We start from the raw sequence: 25530 nt of genomic DNA, 5'->3' as shown, positions 1-25530 counted from the left end.
CTAACACATGAATATGCTTTGATCTAAACCATTCCATTGTAACTCTGACTGTGTGTTTAGGCTCGTTGTCCTGCTGGAAGGTGAACCTCCGCCCCAGTCTCAAGTCTTTTGCAGACTCTAACAGGTTTTCTTCCAAGATTGTCCTGTATTTGGCTCCATCCATCTTCCCATCCCATGGATTGAACAGTGCTCTGTGAGATGTTCAAAGCTTGGGATATTTTTTCATATCCTAACCATGCTTTAAACTTCTCCACAACTTTATCCCTGACCTGTCCGGTGTGTTCCTTGGGCTTCATGATGCTGTTTGTTCAATAATGTTCTCTAGCAAACCTCTGAGGCCTTCACAGATCAGCTGTATTTACACTGAGATTAGATTACACACAGGTGGACTCCATTTACTAATTAGGTGACTTCTGAAGGCAATTGGTTGCACTGGATTTTATTTAAGTGTATCAGAGTAAAGGGGGGTGAATACTTTTGCACACCACACTTTTCAGTTTTCTATTTTTAAAAATGTTTGAAAACCTTGTATCATTTTCCTTCCACTTCACAATTATGCACCACTTTGTGTTGGTCTATCACTTGAAATCCCATTAAAAAACAATTACGTTTGGGGTTGTAACGTGACAAAATGTGGAAAAGTTCAAGGGGGGTGAATACTTTTGCAAGCCACTGTATATGTTTCCAACTGAGCTGTGCACTTAAAAAGGCATTTTAAAGAAAAGCATTTTAAAAAATTAAAATAGAATAAAAAATCCCAAATGCTTAGCCTGGTGGGGGGTCAACTTAAACCTGGCGGAAACCCTGATATGCAATGCTTACCCCACTTTTAATTTTACTGGCTAGCTTTAAAAAGCTATTCCCGCAAGACTTAGCTAGGCTAGCTCCTCAGCCTAGGCTTAAACATGTGATAGGCATCTCTACCTAATAATAGCACCAGGCTACATACACTAGTATTTAGTAATGCAAAATTGGTAACTTAATAGACAGCTTGCTATATTAGCTACCTACCTCACACAGCAGTAGGATGCCGGGTTGCAACTCAGTCAGTATTAAGTCCCCACTGACGTGACCATTTGAGAGAGAGTGTGTCTAAAACTGAATATGTAAATGCATGGAATGGACCTATTTAACAATGGGAATGTGTTCTTAAAACTTAAGTTACCATCTATTTAGCTGCTATCAATTTATTCCATCATTTACTAAATACAATGAATCTAACTGACCTAGCCTAAATTGTAAATTGAAAACAAAATCTAGAAAGTTTATTAGCCCATCGGCCATTTGCAAAAAAAAAAAAAATTTATTAATTAAAGAAAACAGAAAATATGGGCTAATGGCCATACAAAGTGTATTGAACATAAACGGGGTTTAACTTGTTGAGACCATAAAATGACTCTGGGAAAGCTTGCATGCCTTAATTGGAATCAATATTCTCCATCCAATGGCAGCAGTTTAGTGTGTTCAAGAGAGCACTTAAGCACGCTTTTATACCACCCAAGACTAGAGGGCAGGTTATCATGTTTTGCCAACCAAGAGTGTGCTTAAACTTGTTTTAACCACCCAAGAGAGCAATTAAGTGTTTTATTTTCACCTAAGAGGGCCAATGTTTTGCCAATGAGGAGGGCACTTAAAGACGCCCTTTTGCCACCCAAGTGGACAGTTTATCATGTTTTAACCAGCCAAGAGGGCAGTTTAGTGTTTGTTCCACCCAAGAGGGCAGTTTAGTGTGTTTTGCCAACCAGGAGGGCACTTTAGCACGCGTTTTTGCCTCCCAAGAGGGCACTTTAGCATGCGTTTTTGCCTCCCAAGAAGGCACTTTAGCACACGTTTTTGCCACCCAAGAGGGCTGTTTATCATGTTTTAACCAACCAAGGGGGCAGTTTAGTGTGTTTTTTTCCACCAAAAAGGGCAGTTTAGCACGCATTTTGGCTCCCAAGAGGGCACTTTAGCGCGCGTTTTTCAACAACTGGGAAGACAAGCTATATGTGTGCTGTCTGTGTGGAGTTAACACTGCCCTCCCCATGCCTCTGTGGGTTTTCCCTATATTGTAATTTAAAGGTGCATATTTTCATCAATATTCCAACTATTGATATCACCACAAGCAAAAATCAAGAATTTATTGTGGAATTTCGGTCCTCTGTTGTCTGACTACGAAGGGGCACTTTTCTAACTTATCGTCCAACATTAATTCACAGGGGAAAACACTGAATCCTTGTGGATTCTCGAAATGTGAAACATTGAAATCAAAAATATAAAGAATGTAAGTCTGTGAGTTAGTTTTAGTGGTTCATAGTTTGTGTGAGGAAATGAAAATAACATCACATGTTACAGTTACAATAAGTACTTTATTGGTTCAACAGTGCTGCCAGCGCCTGACAGATAAATATACAGTTCTGAGTTTATCTATTTACAGCTTGCTGAGAGACAATATAAACTGCCCCTTGTAGACATACATAGTGTTCTTTAGTGTATAACATACTTTGGGCTGGTTTCCTTGTCCAAGCATACATGGTCCCCATTGAAAGATGTGGTGAGTTAGGCTGTTTCTGTATCTGTGAAAGAAGCCCTATTAAGTCTTGGTTTATTAACATGTAATGTGTTACATGTACAAATCATCAGATGGTGCAGCAGTAGGATAAGCAATGTGTATTCTGTGTGTGTGTGTGTGTGTGTGTGTGTGTGTGTGTGCCTGAGCAAATAGAAAATCTGGATTGCACAGATTTTGTGTACAATAGATATATTTAAGCTATCAATTAAAAAAAAAATGTGACATCTGATATTAACTGTGGTCAGTAGTCACAGTTTCACACAAAGCAGAACTGATTTTAGGCATTAAATGCTGTTACAATCAGATTTTTCATCAAAGTAGCCTCTTTATGCTGACTTAATTTGCATTGCAGAATTCTTTGCTGGCATTTGCAAAACAGTGTAACTTCATAGATGCTATTCATATTCAGTAGTATCATTTTCATTAAATCTTTCTGTATACTCTTTACTTACAGTACAGTTGTGCACACATACAGGCATGCTCACACGTATCGACCTTGTTTCATTCACTCAGAAGCCACAAACAGTAGATCTATAAACAAACGCACATGTAACCACACAATCATGTGTCCAAATCACACCATTGCAACCCACGTCCCATCTTGTATTCACATCCAGCTCGCCATTGTCTTCATTCAGCCATGTTTTCTTTTTTTTAACTCATTTTCTGTGTGGGGCTCTTCAATGTTAGGAGACAAATATTTCAAAATCCAGTCCACATCTGTGTTCTATTCATACACTATCTATAAGAAAGAGAAGATTTTTTTTTGTTTTCCCAATACAGTTCCTTCGGCCAGCCTGATCTGCATAGGAGCCTTAAACAGGCAAAGTTGACGCTGCTGACGCCAACTTTCTCTTGTTTGTCCTCCGGGTTAGTGATGGCTCTAGTTATCCTCAAATGCTTTCCAATTGTAGGGCAGCACTGTTTGCTGTGTATTCACTGTATGTCAGCATTTTCTATACTTGAAATATTATATTCCTGAAGAACATTCTCAAAACCCTCTTTCAACAGCACCAACATTTTGTAACGACGTACATCCCTTTTACCACAATCCATTTCTGTCCTGCATTTCAAGTGTGGGTCTCTGCGACCCCCCCTGCCCATCACTTAAGGAGTGATATGTCGTCAGCAAAGTCCCCGTGTGGGTGGAGGCAGCGGGCAAAGCGCCACTGGCACACCATGAGACATAGCGGCAGCATGAAGAGAGCGCAGATTCCCGCCATGATGTAGGCGATGGTCATGAGAGTGGACTCGTCCGTCTGAGGGATGTTGTAGCCACAGTCGTCCAGGTCGACACCATGGAACGGTCCTTCCACAGAGGCTGTGCGGAACTCATCGTGCACTATAAAAACGGGAAGATTGGACTGTAAGTATATGTGAAACACAAAGGTGGGGATAACAGATACTGTGTATACTGCGACTTATTAATATAAATAAGTCTTAAATGAGATATCTGTGAAGTAAATCCTTCATTTTCTATGTGGCATCAATCACAATACTTCTTCCTTTTACTTACAATACTTTCTACTTTTCCTTTTCCTGTCTTCCATTTTACATCATGACCCTTTCTGATTCCCCTCCCCATCCCCTCCACCCTCTCCTGCTCACCGTGGCAGGTGCTAACAGCAAAGCCGATGCGCTTCTTCTCTCGGTCAAAGACCACGTAGAAGCCTTCCATGATGACAGCCCCCATCACTGTACCGGTGCTAGACTGGGACACAGCAAACTTATAGCAGTCCTCTTGGGCAGAGGCAACATCCTCAACCGGCCGCAGGTATTGCTGCATATACACACAGGAAAAATGATGAAGAAAAGGGAAAAATCAACAAGTGTGTTTGACACAAAATATCACAAATGAGAAATGGTTGACGAAGTTTAAAACCTAATACCAAAATAGCTTTTACTCTGAGTGTAAAATGGAATGTTCTGGGTTAAACAGGAAGTTAAGTTTTTTGTTGTGTTTCTGTGAGCATAACTCCCTCTATTCTTTCTGGGAATTCCCTTACTAAGGCATACAAGATTCAAGATTCTTAATCAAGTCTTTACTGCCTTTAACAGTGAAGCATCTCCCTGAGCTGTGTCGTGCAGAATATAGATAAAAGGAGTAATAAGACAATAGAATAAAATAGTTACTGAAGAAGATACCGAGGTTAAACTTACTGCCAAGAATAAAACCGGCATCAAATGTAGCAGTGCACTTTTCGCACATTGAATTCAATTCAAACTTTATTTCAGACACACAGAGGGTCCATGCTCCATCGCAATAAAAATAGAATAAAAAAAACAAAAGCATAGGTTGAAAAATAGTAGTGCAAAGTGAGGCATGTAGTGCAAATATGATTTAGAGTTCATAGTTCTCGTCTGTGGTTGTGTAGGGTGTTGTGTGGGGGTTGGGGGATTCAAATGTGACAGTATGGGAGAGGTATGGTCTAGAGGATTTTCTTGAGCAGTCTACCTGCTTGGGGGAAAAACTGTTAATCATCCTGGTACTCCTTGCATATTACATTACACATGTTCTTTGATCTGTTTACTGTTAGTTAAATTTAGTTAAGCAAAGCTAAGCTAAGCTAAGCTAAGCTAAGATAAGCCTGCTAAAATAGGATGTACCTTTATTGATCCCTGTAGGAGAAATTCAATTTGGCACAGCAGCACAAGCGATTAAACAGTGTGCAAACAATAACATGAACTGAACCTTTGTCTGGTAAGTCACTAAGAGCATTTGTGCAAGGGAGACCCTGTGAATAATTTGTTTCCCTACAATTTCACAGTGATTGTGCTGTTTCAATGTCTGGTGCCTTGCAATAACGTGTTGAAAGACTGTACCTCCAACTCCTCCGACCTCAAATTGGGGAAAAGGGTGCAGTGGAAAATGGCAGTTAAAACCTAATTTGTGTGTTCAATTTAGAACCTGACCGATACACTGCCATGGCTGATATCACTGGTTGATTTTGGTTTATCACAAATATGTATTGTACTGGCATGTACTGTTTGATGGCTGACGACTAACAAGAAATTGCAGTGGATAAATGCCAAAGACGTGATAGAAATGTTCTGTCATTACATAGTTTGTCCACCAGAGAGCACTGACATGCTTATATTTTATCTGTAAGATGTCCCACCGAGCACACATGGTAATGGCTATAAATTAGTACCAGTCACTGGACAAATGCTGGTAAAATGTGCAAGTTACTGGTAGATTGCTTCACCTGAGCAGCCACATAAACAAAGGTAATTTAAGGAGTGGCGAAGATTTACAACTCGTTTGGGTAGTGGACAAAATAAAACTGCACCACGGTCACAATTCTTTACAGTCATAAAGACGGTGATCTGATTCACTTTCAAATTCCATAGACCCTTTGACAGTCAACATAAGGCAAGGGAAGTGGAAAAAAATTTTTTTCTCAACCATTTCACTCCACTGTCAGCAGGTCAGGAACCTTCAAACCATTCCACCATCGTCAAGGCCTTTCTGAGTGGCACCCGATAAAACAGAATTAATGAGCTTTTAGGGTTTTATGAAAAGCTCTGCAAAAAATGTTCAAAAGTAATTTCCCTTTGACTTGTGGCCATTATTTTCCCGAATGGTACCACACCAGGCTACCGTCTATTGAGGACTATTTCAAAGGGTTCAGCTGAAGAAGAAGGTGACTCAGTGTGTCCAGATTTCCTGCAAGAGCTCACAGGGAAATGAAAACCCTGCGTTTATCCCAAGACCTCAGAATTACAGAGAATGTGCATGACTCATAGTAATAACAGACTTCTGTATGTCTGATTATCCAAACGTCTTATAGGCTGAGGGGGTGAATTAAACACCTGTCTCCTCATCCTATTTAATGGGTTACTAAGCATTTTTAGCACCAGACAAAAAACAATTACAAACCCAGCTGAAGTAAAATCTAACTGCTTCCGACCCTTTGGACAGAATTTTAAGTGATATGACTTCATGTGGTCGCACGGGTCGTACGTGATCAAGAAGTGACCAGAAAATAGAGTGAACACCTGCTTTACACAAGCACATTCAGTTGCTGTTCAAGAGACTGTGTGTGTGTGTGTCTGCGTGTGGATTACCTGTGGTAGGATGGAGATTCTGAAGGACTGGTTGTGGGTTTCACTCATCAGGTAGAGGGAGATGACTGGGAAGATGTGCCAGGGTGTGGTGCCAGCCTGCCAACATACCAGCTGCTCCCCCAGCCAGAACCCAGAGGGGAACTGTTCTGTCTGAAAAACAGACAGACAACATTCATTCTTTCCTTTTCCTGTACATGCTCTTTACAAATCGGGGTCGTGATGGGGAGACTGTAGGCTATGCAGTAAAGCGAGGGGAATGACGAATTCACTGTAATAAGCTTTACAAGATGAAGGTGTTTTGTGAGGGTGCCATCACCCAGAGCGACTGGAGCAACGTTAGCGGAGTGGAGAGTGCAGTACTTGACTCTGATCAGGCACACTAAATCTCCTCATTCTGTTTGATTCCAAAGACCTGCCAGTTACAATACTGCTTTCCCCTGGTATTAGTGTTATAGCGGAGAGACTGATCTCCACAGCAGGGCACATTATTAATGCTCGTAACAGCAGAGCTTTTCCATCCTTACCTATTTTTTTCTACGAAGGACATTTAGCCAGGTTTCGTTTTATTACTCACATACGTGCAGGAAACGTTCATTTCCTGTGCTAAAGACATGAATAAATGATAACTTTGGTTACTGTGCCTCCCATAATAATGACTAGAATAACTAGAGGCCATCTTGTTATGGGATCACGCCAGCCCGTCAGCATGTTCATGTTCCGAGCCACGGCTACTCGTTAGTGATCGCTACATAACGTGATGTCTATGCTAAGCAAAATAACACTCTTATTTCAATTGAACGGTTTTTTATATGAGAATCAAATCGACAACCCACTTCTCGGATTAAAAAGGTACGTTGTTTTTTTCCTGTACGGTGCAGTGTTTAAATACCAGTGTTTAAACACATTTAAATACCATGGTTCCGGGTCTGACATAGAGAATGGAAAAGTCCGGCCCCTTGGCAGTTGAATGGCCACGTTCTAAACCTTTCCCCTTGTGATGTTAATGCACTACCCAGCTTAAATAGTAAATAGTTTCTGATTAGTAATGTTGTATTTGCATCTTAACAACAAAGGGCAAAGGGCATCATTTCAGGACAAAAAATAAATAAGATAAATAAAGAATATTACACCCAAAACGACAGTGATACTACTGTTTTTAATCCCTGAGAAGTGTCTGCAGGGATAGTTACATACAGCCCCAATAACCCTCACCAGTAGGGCAGCCTGTATGTAGCCCGAGAGGCAAAAGCCAGGTCATAACAGTTCGTTAAGCACTAGCCACATCACTCACTATGACTTGTTCACTAAAGGTGACTCAGATAAGTTTATTAACACACATCAACTCAGACTGTCTCTCATCTGTACTGTGTTGTCTGGACAGTCAAAGGACATTGTTCAAAGACAAAAACAGGCTTTTGAAAAGGACAAAAATGTCCTCCCCCACCCCCTGTGAGAAAAAAATATGAGATTCCCCCAAATTCCAACTCCTATAATCCAAGCATACACCAGAGACCCATAGAGGATTACTGTATGGTGTATGATTACTGCTCTCTGTAATTCTGACTACGGCCACAACTAATCTGCACAGTTAATCGCACAGTCTCAGAGCCAAAAGTGAGGTATTCAAATTGCTTCTCTTGTCCGGCCAACAGTGTAAAACCAAAAGGCTCTTGGAACCAAATTTAGACATTTTTCCTTGAAAATGTATTAATTTCCCAAACAGTTCTTCTTTCAATTGACTAACTGATTAACTGACAGATCATTGCAGCTTTTTCCTCTAAAGAAATGAGGTCAGTGGCCATCAGTGTAAAAAAGAATTAGTTTTTTATGCTTGGTCTGTTAAAATAAAGCTAAAATAGCTAAAATAAGCGCTAAATATTGTTCAATGCAATAGTACGTCATCCATAAATCTAAGCAAACTTGATCAAATTATCCTGAGATGTATTTGAAAACAGTGAAATGCTGACAAGTTTCTTAAAGGGGAATTCCCTTTAAAATATGGCATTTTATCAGATCTAATAATACCGTACCTTTGCATTAATACAAAAGTTAGAGCATTCCCTCCTAAAAATATCCATCTAACAAAATGAGTGTCACGTTTTTTTCAAGTTGGGCAAAATACTATCATCTGCTTTCACTGGCTGTCTCAGCAAATCAGTAATGGCTTTGGAAGCGAAAGCAATTGTGGAAGAAAAAGAGAAACAGAAAAGTCTTGCACACATTCTATCAAGGATAAAAGGTATCTGTAACATAAAAAGGACTGACCGACGAGGCTGCTTCAATAGCCTTGACTGCAGCCTGGAAGACTTTTCTAGGCAGTCGAAGGTTGGTGGTGCCACTGTCCACAATGCTCTTGTCATAGTTGTACTGTCAAATACAGAGAAAAACACCCATTAGATATCTCTTACACAGCTCAAAGCATCACTGACTGATGATTAATTCTTTCCGTCTTCGGTTTTTGCAGCCGTCAATCCATCTTACCTCTTTACAGTCCATGTTGAGGTCCTGTCCATTCACCTCAATTCGTACGATAATAACTTCGTAGTACCACTCCCTGCGGATGGGAGTGAACCAGAGTTCTCCCACGTAGAGTGATGGGTCCACTCCTCCGATGATCTAAGAGCATATGGAAAAAAAGGAAAAATGATATTAGATGATTTGGGTGTCACTTCTCAGTCTCAGAGAGACTTTTGGACAAATCATCTTTTTCTTATTCAAACATTCAAAGTCAGTATATATGTATGTGTGCAGTATATATGTGGTCCGGTGCAGGGGTAGGTTTTATGTAGGAATATGTTTATTTGATTGATTTAGGTCAACCTACATTTTGCCAACAGGTAAGTGCAAGTTCAAAGTGAAAAGTACGTATTAGGTACAGTAGTAGGTTAAAAGATTTGTAACATCAGATATGTGGACTTTCACACAGCTTGGGTCGTTTGGATGAAAAGAAATTCAAAACGGATCAATCAAATGTTTATATTATAAACTCCGTGGCAATTAAGACCTCTCAAATTCAGGGCTTGAAACTTTTTAATGATTTTAATAGCTATAAAATTGAATTGAAGCAATTTTCAGACTTTTTAAAGACCTGCAGACACTCTCTGTGTGTGTGCCCCCGTGTCTCTCACCATGCTGCCGCCGACAGTAGCGCTGCCCAGGGAGTAGTTTTGAGTGAAGCCGGCTCCACACAGCTGGAGAGAGAAGAGGTTGGGCACAGGAGTCTGGCGAACCAGAGAGTCGAAGAAAGGCTCCAATGTCTCGTCAGGCTGGAAAGAGATGAATGAGCAGGATAACTTTACCAAGCTGCTGTTTTTACCTTTCAGCTTTTCGTTTCCAAAGATTGAACAAACCTCACCCTCCTCCTGACCTATCAGCATTCTTGTTGCAGTGTATCTCATTGCACTACATTGCCTTACCAGTGAATCCAGTATTACTTTAACCAGAAGAAAAGACTGCAGTTTTCCAATGTCTGGAACGTCAATGCGCATCGTAACATCATAGCCCTGGGTGATATGGCTTAAAAGACTGTCACGGTAGTGAAGTTTCATATCAGTCAATTATTGACCATTTTTGATTAACTGTGCTATTTTCATTATTTAAAAAAAAAAACAGACAAAAAAGGTTGAGTTTAACCACTTTATCAAGGCACACGAGTGCAAACTGACCTGTTCTTTATTCACAATTTCCTCTCTGGAAGTACTAATTTTTTCACTCTGGTGGTAGCAGTGCTTGTTTTTTCTCAATATTGCAGTAGGAAAGATGTCAAGTAATGTAAAATACAAATCAATTTGTAAATGACACGTAAACAAGAGCAGTTTTTCTGGGCACTGATATTCCATATTTTGCCAACTGAGGTGCCAATGTGGTTCATTTATTTATCAAGTCATTAGAAGATGTTTTTCAGATTCTAAGTGACATTTAAGCGACACGCCGCTCTTACCCGAGCTATGTCGGCGTAGGCCAGCCCCAGGATTCCCTCCCAGTTGGATCCATTGATGAAGAAGCGATCCGACTGGGTGATTGCAGCAATGTTGGCCCGCAGGGTGGCGTTCGGGCCGTGTGGGACAGAGACGAGGTCAGTGCCCAGCTCCCCCTCCCAGCGACCCTGAGTGTATGGCACATACACACTCCTGCCCTGGTCACGGTATGAGTTGGAGCTGTGAATGCATGGTGGAAGGGATGGAAATAGGTGGAGGAGCGAGAAAAATGGATCAGTTACTTCAGGGGTTTCACTGTTGTTGTATCGCAGTAAAATATTGAAAAGCGTCGACTATCACGGATACCCAGTCAGGAATTGAAAGACGAGTACAAACAAATATACAGACAAGTAGAATTTATAGCACTTATTTTTCAATCTCCTTGAATGTAAAAGCAAGACGTCTTCTCAAAATAGGAGGTACTGAGTTTAAAATCATGGTAGTACACTGAAACTGAGTCTGCGGCTTTTGCAAGTCGCAGGTGATACATTTGAAATGTTCCTAAAACTTAATCCAGAAAAGAAAAAAGAAAAGAAATGCCTTTTTGTAGACCCAAAGGTGCCTGTATATTTCACCCCTCGTGTCTCTACTCACAGTGAGCGATGGTAGTATCTGCGCAGGAAGGGGTGAGCAGCTGCACCGACAGCAAAGTTACTGCTTCCTGTATCCACCAGGATGTTCAACTGATGAGATGGATGGGAAGGGGGGGGAGAGACAGAAAGATTTATTAGATGTGTTTTTATAAAAATCAATAGGTTTTTAAAAGTGACGCTTGGGTTACATTGTGAAACTGATTATGTTCAGTTTTAGAAGTTTAATCTGTCTTAGCCACCTTAGAGACAGACATGGCCATTTGTAAAACGGTCCTCTGTGAGGGGTTTTTGGTGTCTAATACTGGTAGCTTCACTTTCCCGTAAACAGCTAGCTTTGCATCTTACAGATTTCCTTTTGTCATCTCTCAGTCGTTCTCAGTATCCAGTTCTCCTTCCGTGTAGTGTCCTGTGCTGTTTCCTGTTGCCCTAAACGTCCTTCTCCGTCCCCTCTCTGTCTCCACTCTGAGCCTCCACTCCTCTCAGGTTGCTCACTTTACTCCCTCTCCCTGCCATCTCCTCCTCCTCTGTCTGCTTTTCTATGCGAGTATCATATTTTGCGCAATCAGTCAAAACACTGAATGTGTGAATGGAGCACAATGCTAGATGAAGACAGGAATATGTAACACCTGCTCTGTATGCATCACATTTTACATCAAAAATGATACTTACACATAGATAAACGGCTGCATGCCATATCGCTCGTGCTGTTTGTCATACATATTTCTTTCTGTTTGTTGTTCTTCCGCTTTGATACGCACTTCAGTAAGCATGCATGTGTGAGTCACAGCATAACTGCTCAATTTTAGTTGTGTCTAATCAATACATCTTCATTCACGTAGTTCTGCCTAACAGGTACTAATGTTGTGGTTGTACGTTTCATTTATGTTTCTTTTGTTGCAGTGACGTAAGGACACTTACTGTGATAATTTACCGATTGACACATAAGGTAAATTGACAGCTCCTTGGCAGAGAGAACATACAGAAGACGGCGTGGCGGAGAAACACACAAACAGAACACTGTAGAGCAGACAGAAAGCCATGGAGCCACAGCAAGCCGTTCAATAATGGATTGGCTCTTTAAATATCCAGAGAGCTACTGTCTCAAGGGCTGGGCCTGAAAGCCCAGAATAAATACTCACTCTGTCCACCTCACAGACATATATATACATATATATATATATATATATATATATATATATATATATATATATATATATATATATATATTATATATACATACATATATGTGTGTGTGTGTGTGTGTGTGTGCGTGTCAGTAACAACCCTGTATACACTCTGTCTTCCTCTCTTGGCCAGATATTTGCTGACTCCTCAGAATCACTGTTTCTTTCATAGACAAACACTCTTCACACACTAAAGGCTGCATCCTGACACACTCCTGTCTTTCGCTGCCCTCTCTCTCTCTCTCCATCTTCCTGTCAGCCCTGCCAGAGGGCCTGTCTTTTCTAGCCATTATGCCATGGGGGAGAAATCCTTTAGTTGTTACCAGAACCGAAGGCAACATATCAGAGAGATGTTGTAAGTCAACAACTTGAGGTCATTTCCACCAACTTCGCACCCACCAGGCATCTCAGTCCAAATTCAAAGCCTTTTATGACTTATATTATTATGATAATTTGAGTCCATTTATTTTATATACAGAGTGATAAATTAATTTATATAGAGCTGTATACCTCAAATACATTCAGACACAGATTCAAGAGATCTAAAAAGTTATTCAAGGCCTGCAAACATCAGTGTGTTGTGGATATGGTTATCCTGATTTGTGTTTTCAAAAATATCACGCAATATATATACGTAACAATTCTGATTTTTTTTAAACTGTTTAATGTTCTGAGGTACCGACACAACTGTACCTGTTGTGCTTTCTCGCTATCTCTTTCACTCGGAAAGGTGTGTTGACACAAACACTATTTTTAGAGAATTCCAAATAGAAGAAGAAATGATAAAAAGGTGTGGTACTTAATGTTTACTACAGTCTTTGTGCCGTTCTCTAATACTAAGAAAGTTGTATCTTGTCGTCATGTTATGGCCTTGTTATATTCGCCGAGATGGCAGAGAACTAACTTGATTTAGTAGCTGCCAGATTCTTGAAAATGAAATTAACTTTTTGATTGTCTTGTTCAGGTCAGAAGCCATACAGCTGAGGCCCAATATGTAAACCATGCATACACATGGAAAGTGTTTTCATGCCACTTACCACGTAGGTTTCAGAATGTACAAAAATTCACGGGCGGTCAGAATGCGCGCACTGGTTCACATCTGAGTATTTTCAGTCTGGTTAGTTTGATGTTGCGAGTTGGCAAAAGAGGATAAGAAAAGTGTTGGGATTACATCTACAGTTTTAAAAACCCTCACTTTGATTACACAGTGATCTTCTTGATTTTCTTTTAATGGCTTCTGTCAAAATGTTTGTCAGTATGCAATATCATTTCAAAATAACACTTTTATCAGGTCCTTTAAACGACACATCTGTATATAAGGACTGTTGCCATGCCTACTGGTTGTGCCAATAGTTGCTTTGGCGTTGCGAGAGGGAATTGCCAATGCCTATTTTAAGCAAGAGCGTGTTTTCAGGGACCGTGCTGATTTCCTGGCCCGTGATGATGACTGTCATCAAGCAGAGAGAACGCGTGGATCCCCTCTCCTCCTCCACTAGCTTGATCTCTGTGTCTGGGCGCGGAGCCTCTCGACCTCGCACTTAAAATCAGACTACTAATTTTTAACTATTTCCGGCTGTGATCATAGGTCAACAGGCACCCTCTGGTCCGTCATGTCTTTATGACATGCACAAACAAATGTACAGATATGAAGAAAGTACACTGAGAATCACACAGGTATGGACAGGTCTCTGTTAATATCACAATTTGAAACACTACGGCAGACATATTATAGTAAAAGGGCAGTGGTCAGTGGGGGGGTGCTTGGGAAAGTCGTGCATTACAGGTATTTAAGAAGAAAGTGATCTAATTATCTCTGGGGAGAGCAACTTCCATGGGAGTGAAAGGGCCCCTACTTTTAGTTTGGATTCAGTACTGAGTTTTGGAAGGCTTTCAAGTATCATAAGAGGGCAGTGAATACTCTTTGATCACTTTGCCTTTTTAAGATTTTTTTTATTCAGGCAAAGTTCCTGTAGGGCTTTTCGTGTTCCGTTTAACATTTGAGAACTTTGGTTTCTTGTTCTCAGTTGATTGATGGTTGATGATGATGAACATGTTTGTATTTCTCCAAGAAAGCTGTAGGGATGGGCGATATATCAATATCATATTGTTATCGTGGTGATACTATACATGGTCTTAGATTTGGAAACGTTAGATCAAAAGAATCGAGATATAGTGATATCATCTAAAACATTGCAATATCATTTTAAAGTGGCAACAGACAACTTTAACATTTTTGACACATCACCGGACCTCTCACTTTTTTGTTAGGCCTGTGGACAATTTTGTTTACGTTATTTAAAGCTGCTGGACTGTGGATTTCTTTGTCACGGTCCAAAGGATGTGACTTTATGCGCGTTCTTGAGTGCCTCTCTCTGCTCTGTTAACAGAGAGGAACAGTAGCTTACTAACAACCGGCCGCCGGCACAACACAGTAGTTTCACAGAGCCTGTTCAAGGTCATATCACCCAGCCCTGGTAAGCTGTCTTAAAAAAACATTGCTTTAATATCAGTAGGCTACCAAAACTTTTATCTGCACAAGAATGGAAAGTATAAAATAAACCCTGTGTCTAGATCGTGGGCACTTCAGCAGAATGATGGCTGACAGGAGATGAAACCCTGACCACTGGTTGAAGGACACTCAGTCTACCAACAGTGTGTTGTCTGTCTCTGCTGATTGGCCTCAACTGGCTGGTACTCAATGTGGTGCCCAGCATAATGCTCCAGCTAGGCAGATCCATCTGAGATAGGAAACATCAGTGTCTCTCAGAGGCAGAGTGACACCTCCACTTAGGGCCCTCCTTCTCTCCATCATTTGTCATCTCCTCCTCTGTTTACCAAATGCTCCCTTTCTCGCTCCCAAATCCCCCCCTCTGTCATCCACACTTGGTTCCAGTCTTTCACCCTTTTCTCTCAAACTCTCTCTCTCTCTTTCCATCGTCTTCTTCTCTCATTCTCATTTTCCCCCCCCCGCTGGTTCTTTATTGCACTCCCTCTGTCACCTTCTCCCTCTCCTTCTTCTCCTCTTCTACCGCCTCATCACTTTCTCTTCCTCCTTCTGCCCGTCGCCCTCCGTGTGCCAGCCTGTACACCGCAGCTGCACCCAGCTGGCACTCCTCACTCTGCAGAATTAATGGTTCCATTATCTGTCTGTATCATTCAGTCCTCTCTCTCACCCTCCCTCTCTCTCCCTCTCTTTCTCTATCACACACACACACACACACACACACACACACACACAGGCCATCTGTCATTGCAGTGGCATCAACATTACTGGACAATCCAACTGCATATTTGAAGTAGTACTTTTCTGACGACTGATTTGAATTCTGAAGTTCACATTTAATTGTAGAACTCTTACATTACAAGTGGAGGATATTTACATTGGTTAAAGGACCGATCTGTGCATGTGTTACCAAGGTGTGTCAAAAAAGTTTATAGTGATGACATCTCCCTATGAGATACATAGTAAAGTGTGTGTGTGTGGTACTTAAAGACTAGTTGGATTTAGTTGTTTTTATAATCTAAACTGTTGTTGCTCAAAACAGAGTAAGAGGTGCATACACAGACACACTGATACAACATCTCATGAAAACTGTATGTCTTTAATATTAATGCTTCACTTTCATAACAATAAAAAAAAAATATTGATTTGTTTAAGGTGGTAACAGAGAGCAAAGTGTACCTAATTTTAAATGCAGCATTCCAGATCCAATTCAACTGAGAGAGATTGAGAGCAAAGATGAAAACTGTATTTTGCAAGGAGGTTGATAAAGAATAATACTCATTTCTAAATACATCATTTCTAAAGGAAAGATGTAGTTATTATAGTTTTTTTTCTTTGTTTTGATATTGTTTAATTGTCCACGCAACATCCTGTAACAGCAGAGATGTTGTACATTGCAAAATTACTTCTTAGAATGTACCTGGCTTTAATTCATTTCATTCATTTATGATCGATCTGTTTTATAGGTCAACCAGCGCTTTCATACAGCATATTAATATGGGCTGTCCAAGATAGAGTGCTTTGACAACATGTTAATTAATCACGTCATGTTACCTTCTGCGGAGGAGAGCCCACGGCCATTTCCACGTAGTATCCCTGACCGGACTTCCCACGCAGGTTGTCAATCATGTCCACGAAGCTGACACCGCCCGCTGCCGCTCCTCTCCGCCTGCGCGCACCGTACTTCCCCGAGTTGCCGCGCTCGCGGCTGACGGCGGCAGGTGGCCGCTGCGGGGACGGCTCGGCGCGAGCGCCTTGCCGCAGTGGCACGCGGATGGCTAGAGGCAGGCCCGAGGCGTCCGGCGCGGATTGACCGCTGCTGATCAGACACAACGTCGTCCATACTAACAGAGCTGTCAGCCACCGGGGCTGTGCCGTCGACGCCTCCATGTTGAAACGCGGTGAGGTTGTAATCTCGGTATGTTTCAACTCGTTCAGTTTGACATCCAGTCCCCAGCGACACGGGAGGAGAGATCAGGAGGCGATGATGCTAAAATGACGGCTAAAACCATGATGGCAGCTGAACCCCAAATATTAAGAGAAAAAGGGTTCACTGTGTTTTTCTTGACATTAAGTGGAGAACTGAATTTTTACAGTGTAACATGTAAGCTAGTAATTAAATGAGGCAGCCCTCGGTGGTAACGGATAAATTGAGGCGACGGGTAGTAAATCACAGGCTCCCCCACCGGGCTCAGTGCATCAACAAACCGCAGGCCTGCGTCGTTTTCTCCGAACATCCTCTAGTCAAACGACCGGAACCATCGTTGGTAGGCAGGCTGGCCGGCGGGCTACCGTAATCCGCATCCTTCAGCTGTCCGACCCGCTCATTCCGTTCTCCGCCTCCCAGTCTTTCACCTCCGCCTCCTCCTCCTCCATCCACCCCGCTGCATCCCTCAGAGCTGCGAGAGCGCGAGCGTCACCGCAGTCAGGTTACAATAGAAAACCACACTGCTTCCTGTAAACAGTTTCAAAATAAGACGGCGATAGGACTCCGCAACAGCCAAAGTAGTTTACATTTAAGGTCTAATTGTCCCTCAGTGCCACCCATACCTCAGCAAATATATCGGGCAATAGAATGAGACATGGTACATCAGAAAACTTAGCGCATGCCTTTAATACTACATATGCACGCCGTGCTGTATATTGTTCGTTTTCCATGACGCCTTTTAGTTTGAAAGCGCTGGCATGTCATGGCGACCGATTCTTCAGTAAACGACGATCCGCATTCTGGGTACTTGAGTTTTCACTGTGATTTCTTTGCGGATCACAGGGGTTTCTACTCCCGTATGACATGTTTGCATTTCGAGGCATTGTTACCGTTTTTGTCATTCAGGACAGCTGCACGCTATTAATGTCTGAAAAGTCGGAAAATCAGAGACCAAGATTTCAGAATGACGTTTTATTAGCCGATGTCGAACAACAAGCGGTTGCATTGCAGTTGCACAAATGTCAAAACAAGAAATTACCATATGATTTTAATATTGCTAATGGAAATTACCGCAGTGTGTAGCCTACTAGTATTTCATGTTTTGTTTTTTTTTGTTTTTTTTTTGTCTCTGCTGTACTGTTATACATGGTTGCACAGTTGAAATAGACGTTATCCCTTTGACGGAACATTTGTTTAATACATAGTATCCCTATACATTCATTTTGTAAATGTGATGACAAACTACATATATATTCATTTATTATAAAATAATAATAAAGTTGTATCATATTAAATGAGCAGTACTTAAAAATTAATTCACAGCTCCGTCACTTTGCATCTCTGTCCCTATGGCAGACTGGCTCTCTCTTGAGAGGATCCTGGACAATCCCAGTAAGAGGGCGCAAAGGGGAAGGAAGCAGGTGCTAATATGCTTTGGCCATCATCCATCTCCATGTTGAGTCCCAGAGAGTCTTTACAGTGGTGGAACAGTCCACAGTGGTCCACTGTTGCGGCTGGGTCCTCCTGTCCTGAGGATGCAGGTGAACACAGTTGGACAGGTATTGATGAGCGCTCAGAATTGTTATATCATCTATCAAATCTAAACCATTAGCCCACTGCTGATTCAAATCATCAGAATCTGCCTATCAACCCATTCAGCTTCCTGACACTTTAGTGGTGAGATTGATGAAAATGACTGGAGACTCAAAACTCTGTTTGATGAACCACTTTGGCCAGTCTTTTCTTTAACCAGTCTCTCGTATGAAGCATCTAATCAGCAAATTGATCAAACAAATTGCGAAAATTGTAGACCTGCAAAATAATTTCATGCCAAAAGCGAAATGAGAATTTCAAGGCACCATAAATGTTTCTGCTGTGGAAATTGTGGGTGTGGATGAAAATATGGGAAACACTTTTGATGAGTCTGTAAATAAAATTGCGTTGGGTGGGGACATTCATTTCCAGCTATATTCCAACAAGCAATACAAAAATGTCTCATAATTTCTTTGATTATTTCCCGATTTCCCGACTAATTTACCATTTTTAAAAGCCTCATTCCCTAATTACCTATTGAGACCTATCAATGTCTTCACACGCCTCAGTTAAGTTAAATGTTAAATGTGACTCTTTTTATATTTTGAGACATCAGCACATTAGCAAATAGATGAACAAATGAAAAAAACGAATATTTACTATCATTTGAGTACCTGCGTATGTGATATCTGTGTTTGTGTGTGTGAGTCTGACAGAGAGAGGGAAAGAAAGAGGGAGAGAGGGAGAGAGAGAGACTGATAGTGATTGTCGGTTTGGTGAGAATGTAGATGGTGAGGTGAAGTTAAACAGAGACCAGTTGAAAGTTTCCTGGAAATGTGTTAGAGAAATAATCAGCTGTTTATTAACTTCTTATTGGGGGAAAAAAAAGCATAATATGATTATTAAACAATATGCGGGTAGTTTTCAATCCAGTGAGGTCACTGTTATAGTAATTTCGCTGTAATTTCAATAGATTTCTGAAATGTTTCTCGGTAATTTACGCCTACTCACCATGTCATTTCCAGAACTGTAAAACGACTGATATGAAATGCAATGAATTGTACATGATTAACTATGTTGAATTGGTGCACTCACACGTATTTTAATAAGGAAAGATACTCACTGCTTGAAGTCTTTGGGCCCCAGCTTTTCGGCTCTCCGGGTTTGGTGATGAGAAGCTCAGCCCTGCCCTCTGGTGGACACCACACTGCTAGATGTCCGGACTTACCTACCCTAAACACACACACCCACACACATACACACAAGTATTGACCCCACACAGACATGTATAGGCGTATATAGTCACACAAGCCTAGACATGGGTATACATGTCCATACATACATTTACAAACTCCTATAAATCATCGTAATCATGTCTCTCACAGTTTTACCTTACGTGGCCATAACTTGCCTTCTTTGCATACAAAGGTCAGAGATTAGCTATCAGCGAGGCTGCTGCCTTATCACTATGTACCAGCTGATAACAGCGATAAAGCTGCACTGTGATCTAGTCATGATTTCAACTGGTCTTTCCAGGGAAAAGATGTGTTTCTTCATCAGGCAAACTGTATTCAGACCTGACTGATATACTGATAGGCACTCACCTGTCCTGGGGCTCTGTAGTCCTGAAGCCTTTAGCGAACGGGTTGCTAGCAATTTTGAGCTGGGTGATCTGAGAGAGAGAGAAGGCAGATGATAAGAAATTGCTCGCTAACATGTCATTTTAATGCACAGTAATAGTTTTCTGTTATTAGTAGAGATGTGTCTGGAAATAAGCTGATACGAGTGCTTGATACAAATGTGTCCAAAAAATGCATGATGGGCCTTTGAAGCCTACAGATCCTGGGTTTCCTACCCGGTGGTTCTGATAGGCAGTGACGGCCATGAAGCGGGTCTCCAGGAAGGAAAAAGAGCAGAAGTTCCTGTATGCGTTTAAGTGACTGTTGGGAGACGGATCCACATACACCACATGGAAGCGCGGCTGGTAGCGATGCATGGAGTTCAAAATCATCTGGCAAGGAGAAGGTCGGAGAAAACAAAGCAGTCAAAAAAGACAGTTCATTTGTGTTCTCCTATGGCGGAAGACAAAAACCCCCCTCGTCTCTCAACAGTAAAAGTATGTGCACGTTAAAGACATTGACTGACATGTCCGTTGTCATCCACCAGGTTGTTGGTGAGCTTGAGTGTGTCGAAGGATACAGTCTGCTTCATCCACTGGGCTCCACAGGCAGGTGAGTCTGGGTGGAAGTGCATCCTGCTCGGGGTGACAACATCTGCTCGCCCTGCCACCAACCAAGACGAGCTGTGGAATGCATATCTGATACACACACATTGTTTTAAATTGTTAAAATAGTGACTGGCGAGGTGCGATGAAGTTTGCAGAGGGCAAACTAGCACAGATCTAAGTTGTAAGTGGACAATGATGGTATAAAACAAAGTGATGGAAATACTAGAAACGGATCAGGAATAGGCCTAAACCACGCCTTACTCTGTTTGCGTGTCTGACCTGTATCTTTTGTCGTCAATGGGGATGAAGTCCATGAGCAGGACATATTCGGCAGCGGGATCCATCCCAGAGATTTGCACCTGGAATGTCGGAAACATCCTCCTGCAGGTTGTGAACACGTAGAAATGCACATAATGTGTTGAAATACATCGGAGGAAACGGAAAGGTGGAGTGCAAGGCAAAGTCATGAGGAATAGAAATATAAATGTTATTATTGCCTTCCGGCTTTGGTAACAATCATCTCCGTGCCCAGCTGGTCAAATTGCTGCCAGAGTGCATGCATCTCCAGCTGAACCCTGACCCCACTGACTTGGGGGGCCTTGGCGCCCGACAGTGACCCCCTTTCAGCACAGCAGGGCAGAGACAGTTCACAGCTCTGGGACAGCTGAGGACCTAAAGAGAGGAGACGAGAGGAGAAACGCGCGTTGAAAATTTCCTTCATATTTGCATCACAGGTTTTGTCTGTTATCATCGCCACATGAAGGAATATTTCCTGCTCCGTCGAGCTCGGACAATTCTGGTCACAAAAAAAAACACACTTACCATCCATCATTTGAAGGGTTTTAAGATAAAAAAAAATATGAACAAATTCGATGTTTTGTCTGTCCTGTTGCTCACTCTGGCCTGTTCTCCGGCTTCTGACCCCGAGATGCAACCCCCGTCTTTACATCAAGGCCTGCGCAGAATTACACCCGCGGCTTTGCAGCAACATCGAACTGGAGTATCTTCCTCGCAGCCAGTTGCTGTGGTAGTTATACATCCAAACATTAGGAGTGGCCGTTTGTGTCCAGGAACAAGCTGGTTTTATACACCATGAGGCACTCACTGGGGACCTCCATGCCTGTCTCATCCATTACAATACTCATAGTGCCCCTGACATGCACTAATCAAAGCTGTACACGCAGAATTGTGAATACACAAATGTGCACGTCCACACACACACGCACACAACACACAACCTTTTTAGAGCATCTGGAAATCACTGCTTGCGTTTCTTATTGTTTCTTATAGCCTGAAGTCTTTAGTGCAGCTTGTCTTGACCAACCAGCAGGACATTAATAACACCCCTAATCAGCCCAGTGTTACTGGGTGTGGACAGATGAAGACAGCAACAAACTGCTCTTTATTATTAATAGGCTCTAATCTCGGAGCAAGGTTTCAAAACCGTACTAATTAGAGAGTCAGTTATTCGCTAAAACTGACTGAAGCGTATTTTTCTGGTTTGGTTTAATGGCCTCCTTGATTGATTTAAATGTTTGTGTGTTTTTCGAATAATGTGTGCAACCGACAGACTACAACGATGGATCAAAAACAAATAATACAAACCAAATAAAAAGCGTAGCGGACGGGCGGAAAAAAAAAGATCATATTTGCGGACAATGAAAAGTATAAAGCCAGAGAAACTGTCAAACACTCGATGACTTTGTTTACATACTCAAAAAGGAGTAAAATGAAGCATAAAATAATACAATCCCAGCACTTCTCCAGACATCACTTCCTTGATGGTCTAAACCTATACTCTATTTAATTGCCTTCTTAACCCTCCATCATATTAATGAAATTAAACATATAAGACTGCGTCAGGGGTGCTTTGATAGAGTCCTGGACTTATTTCCACTGTTGGCCTCGACTGTTAATGTGAAAAAGGAAGTGCCTTTGTCTCACTTTGTGTGTCACGCGAGGTTCTGGCGACCTTAGCATAGTTCATAACACTCAAACTGAGAAATCGAGGTTGCCTGTTTAGAAATGCGAGTGTTTAGCGGTGGGGTTGGGATGTGTTTATATTTGTGTGTGTGTGTATAGCCTTGTGTGGCTTCGTGATGAGACAGTGTTGAGGGGATCATGCCCGGAGGGGGGGGGGGGGGTTACAAAGCAGAGAAGCAGACTTTTCCCCAATAAAGCACGACGCGTCTTCGGTTTGTCAATAGGCTGATTCACAACACCGACCGGCTCATTAATCACAGCTTTCAGGACCACGGGCAGATCTAACTCATATGTTATAGGATGACCCTCTTAAGTAGAACGGATCGTATCAATATGGCTCTTTCATAATGGACCTTGTGATCAATGAGGACCCCTTCAAAGTGCTGTGTGTGTGATATGACCTTAGAGGCTCACTGAGGTCAGAAACACTGCATGAAGCTAAAGGTGTGCTGGCAATATTTGAGAGTTTCTGTGAAACTGCACAATGTCTTAATAGTCTGAATAATATTAGCTATATTATGACGTTGGCTACAGACGGGGCAGACGTGGATGTAGTAACACAAGTAAATTGCGGTGTGCGATAGACAATATTCTGCTGGCGTGTGCCACTGTGTACACAATTAGGAGTCAGAGAGCAAAGTAGTATAAACAGTCAGATGTTTATTGAGCTGTATTTCATCAAAGCACAGTTTTCAGACAAGCGTCATTGCACAGACGTTAAGGCAATTTAGACAATTCACATACAGTTCCTACACAAAATGTAAGCAGTCGGCTGTGGTACGCGAAGATGCACGTGTGTTCGTGCTTGTGTATGTGTCTGTATGGGGGTCTTTGCTTGCGTGTGCTTGAGCGTGTGTGCGCGAAGTAAGGCGTTTGCACGGGAGAGAGAGAGAGAGAAAGCAAGAGTCCTGTCGTTTTTGTTGCAGTGCGTCAGAGAGGCCTCGGCTTCATTTTGAGAAGTGGTCTGTGTGTGCTTGTAAGCTAAGGCGGAATGGAGAGAAAGATGGAACGGATCTAGGAGAGACAGGTGGGTGAGGTTAGTTACAGGAACAAGGTAGGGAGGATTTAGCTCTTGGTGACGGAGGCAGCGATGATCTCGAAGATAGCATTCATCTTAACCTTGATTTCCTCCACTAAAGGTGTGATCTTCGTTCTGAGCGCGTCGGTGTCGACGGTCTGGGCCTGATCATACATCTGCTTCATCTGCTCCTTGTATTCTTGAACGTAGGGTTGAACCACTTCCCTCAAACTCTCCAGACGCTCGGTGACCTTAGTACGCACGGTCTCAACCATGGGCATGAGGACGCCCTTGGTCTCCTCCACGTTGGCTTGAATCTTGGTGCGCAGCTCTTCCATCACGGGCTCCAGCCTGGTCTTGAGGGCTGCCATTTCCTCATCGTGCTTGGTCTTGTAGTCGTTGTAGATGGGTGTCAGCAGGGTGCGGTAATCGTTCAGGTGCTTCTCGATGACCTGCTTCAGCTGCTCGTTCTGGGGCGCAAGTGATGATTTCAGGGCCTCAAGATCAGCGTTGAGAGATTCACGGGTGTCCTTGGTGACTTCCATAACGGTGTTGTAGAAGCTGTCGGTCATGGGGGAAACGGAACCCTGAAGAGTCTTGATCTGGGTGTACATCTCCTCAATGCGCTGAGCAAGGTTGGTCCTGGAACAGAAGAGAGATAGGGGAGCAAAACCGCGTTAGCTTAGAGCTGTGAAAAGTGAATCACAGAAAAAGGTGAGGGAGCAGGTGTCCGTTTCGGAAAGAAAGAATGCTTGAGGTGAGTGATGAGGCCTTACTTGAACTCGGCGTACTGGGGGTCATCAAGCTGGTTCACGGCTCTGAGGGACATGTCTTTCACCTGAGTCAGGTAGACGTCCAAAACAGCCCGGGCATGATCCAGCTGAGAGGGTGCATCTGCCTGCATGGAAGCGGCATGAGAGCCTGAGGAAAGGAAATGAGAGGAAAGGAAAGGAAAGGTGGGGAGGAGAGATGAGCAGAGAGAGAGAGGGAGTGAAGGTGGAGGAGGGGGAAAAAAGCAACAGCAAGAGGTCAGAAAAATACAATATTTCAAATGTATTTTAAAGTAGAAAAGTCATTAAATCATGAGAAACAGCGCATTTTGCACTTACCGACAGCCAGCAGAAGGGCGAGAGCAAGAGCCGCAAATTTCATGATGGTGGTCTAGATTGGAAGAAAAGGGGGAAACGGTTATTCAATGAATGCGTCCCTCGTGCAGTCTTGCAGTTAAAGGTGTTCCAATCATGTTTGAATTACAAAATGAATGAAAAAAAAAAAAAAACATTTCATAAATGAAACCCCCAATCTTGAATCTCCTGAGTAATGCAACATGGAGGCCAGATGATAGGCTTGAAAGAAAGAGAGAAGTCCCTATTGTACACATACGGTGTTAATGCTATGCTGGCCCAGGTGAGATCACACTCAACATACGGCTGCTTGTAAGAAGAACCTGTAATCTGGGCAGATCAGGTTCAGACAACAAATTAGAGAGTCAGCTCAGGCAGATTAGCTCTGGACCGCTACGTAATCCTGCTTTACAGTCATAGAATTAGCAAATCATCTGTTTTAAGGTTTTAAGGAAGAGCTCAATCCAGGAGCAATTCCATTTTAGGGATCTCTTGATCTCCTTGAGCTGGAGGATAACTACTCATATATCATAACAGGCTAAACACCATTACCCATAAAGCTACAATAAACTAAATGAAACTAACTCAAAGTCACGAAAAAAAAAGAGAGTTATTTCTATTTCAACTTCTCGTCTGTGCAGAAAAACTTCTCTCTGGCCCCGGTTCACAACTTCGTCAAAGTTTGCAGATTGCAGAAAGCTCACAATGGCAGACAGAAAAAAAAAAGAAGCTCTTCAACCGATACTCTTTTCCCACTGCCTTCTCTAAGTTTTCCCTAAGTTTTTCAAGCCCCTGTTGGAGCCGCGGCAGCTGTTTGTCTTACCTGGTGGAGTTCGTGACGA

At 42.2% G+C, this 25530-nt stretch overlaps 3 protein-coding genes and 2 long non-coding RNA genes across 7 annotated transcripts; 2 read left to right on the top strand and 3 right to left on the bottom strand.

Moving 5' to 3' along the window:
* Positions 1 to 2328: 2328 nt before the first annotated feature.
* On the bottom strand, positions 2329 to 17250 carry bace1 (beta-secretase 1). 2 transcript variants are annotated; one of them, XM_030444002.1, is made up of 9 exons: positions 16431 to 17250; positions 11191 to 11279; positions 10560 to 10776; positions 9748 to 9885; positions 9101 to 9235; positions 8885 to 8986; positions 6620 to 6769; positions 4160 to 4331; positions 2329 to 3893 (listed from the first exon to the last, which is right to left on the bottom strand). In XM_030444002.1, the coding sequence occupies exons 1-9, from the start codon at positions 16764 to 16766 to the stop codon at positions 3655 to 3657; spliced, it is 1578 nt and encodes a 525-aa protein (XP_030299862.1). In that variant the 5' UTR covers positions 16767 to 17250; the 3' UTR covers positions 2329 to 3654. The 2 variants fall into 2 exon arrangements, with proteins under 2 accessions (XP_030299862.1, XP_030299870.1); XM_030444010.1 differs by having other exon boundaries at positions 6620 to 6760.
* Positions 3775 to 12332, top strand: LOC115597759 (uncharacterized). 2 transcript variants are annotated; one of them, XR_003987153.1, is made up of 4 exons: positions 3775 to 3917; positions 4168 to 4325; positions 11559 to 11672; positions 12090 to 12332. It is a non-coding gene; the product is annotated as an uncharacterized LOC115597759 (long non-coding RNA). The 2 variants fall into 2 exon arrangements; XR_003987152.1 differs by lacking the exons at positions 11559 to 11672; positions 12090 to 12332 and adding an exon at positions 5177 to 5228.
* On the top strand, positions 13795 to 15848 carry LOC115597767 (uncharacterized). Its single transcript, XR_003987158.1, has 3 exons — positions 13795 to 14047; positions 14761 to 14847; positions 14945 to 15848. It is a non-coding gene; the product is annotated as an uncharacterized LOC115597767 (long non-coding RNA).
* Positions 17184 to 21331, bottom strand: LOC115596605 (T-box transcription factor TBX1-B-like). Its single transcript, XM_030441833.1, has 8 exons — positions 21061 to 21331; positions 20843 to 20944; positions 20482 to 20653; positions 20192 to 20347; positions 19941 to 20008; positions 19460 to 19569; positions 18162 to 18332; positions 17184 to 17275 (listed from the first exon to the last, which is right to left on the bottom strand). Exons 1-8 carry the CDS (start codon positions 21312 to 21314, stop codon positions 17184 to 17186), a joined length of 1125 nt encoding a protein of 374 aa, XP_030297693.1. The 5' UTR covers positions 21315 to 21331.
* A 1855-nt stretch (positions 21332 to 23186) lies between these two features.
* On the bottom strand, positions 23187 to 25530 carry apoa1b (apolipoprotein A-Ib). The gene is made up of 4 exons (XM_030391941.1): positions 25512 to 25530; positions 24674 to 24725; positions 24341 to 24485; positions 23187 to 24206 (listed from the first exon to the last, which is right to left on the bottom strand). Exons 2-4 carry the CDS (start codon positions 24714 to 24716, stop codon positions 23612 to 23614), a joined length of 783 nt encoding a protein of 260 aa, XP_030247801.1. The 5' UTR covers positions 24717 to 24725; positions 25512 to 25530; the 3' UTR covers positions 23187 to 23611.

This window comes from Sparus aurata, chromosome 2, assembly GCF_900880675.1.
Source record: "Sparus aurata chromosome 2, fSpaAur1.1, whole genome shotgun sequence".
Taxonomy (NCBI): domain Eukaryota; kingdom Metazoa; phylum Chordata; class Actinopteri; order Spariformes; family Sparidae; genus Sparus; species Sparus aurata.
This window is presented reverse-complemented; position numbering and strand designations above follow the sequence as displayed.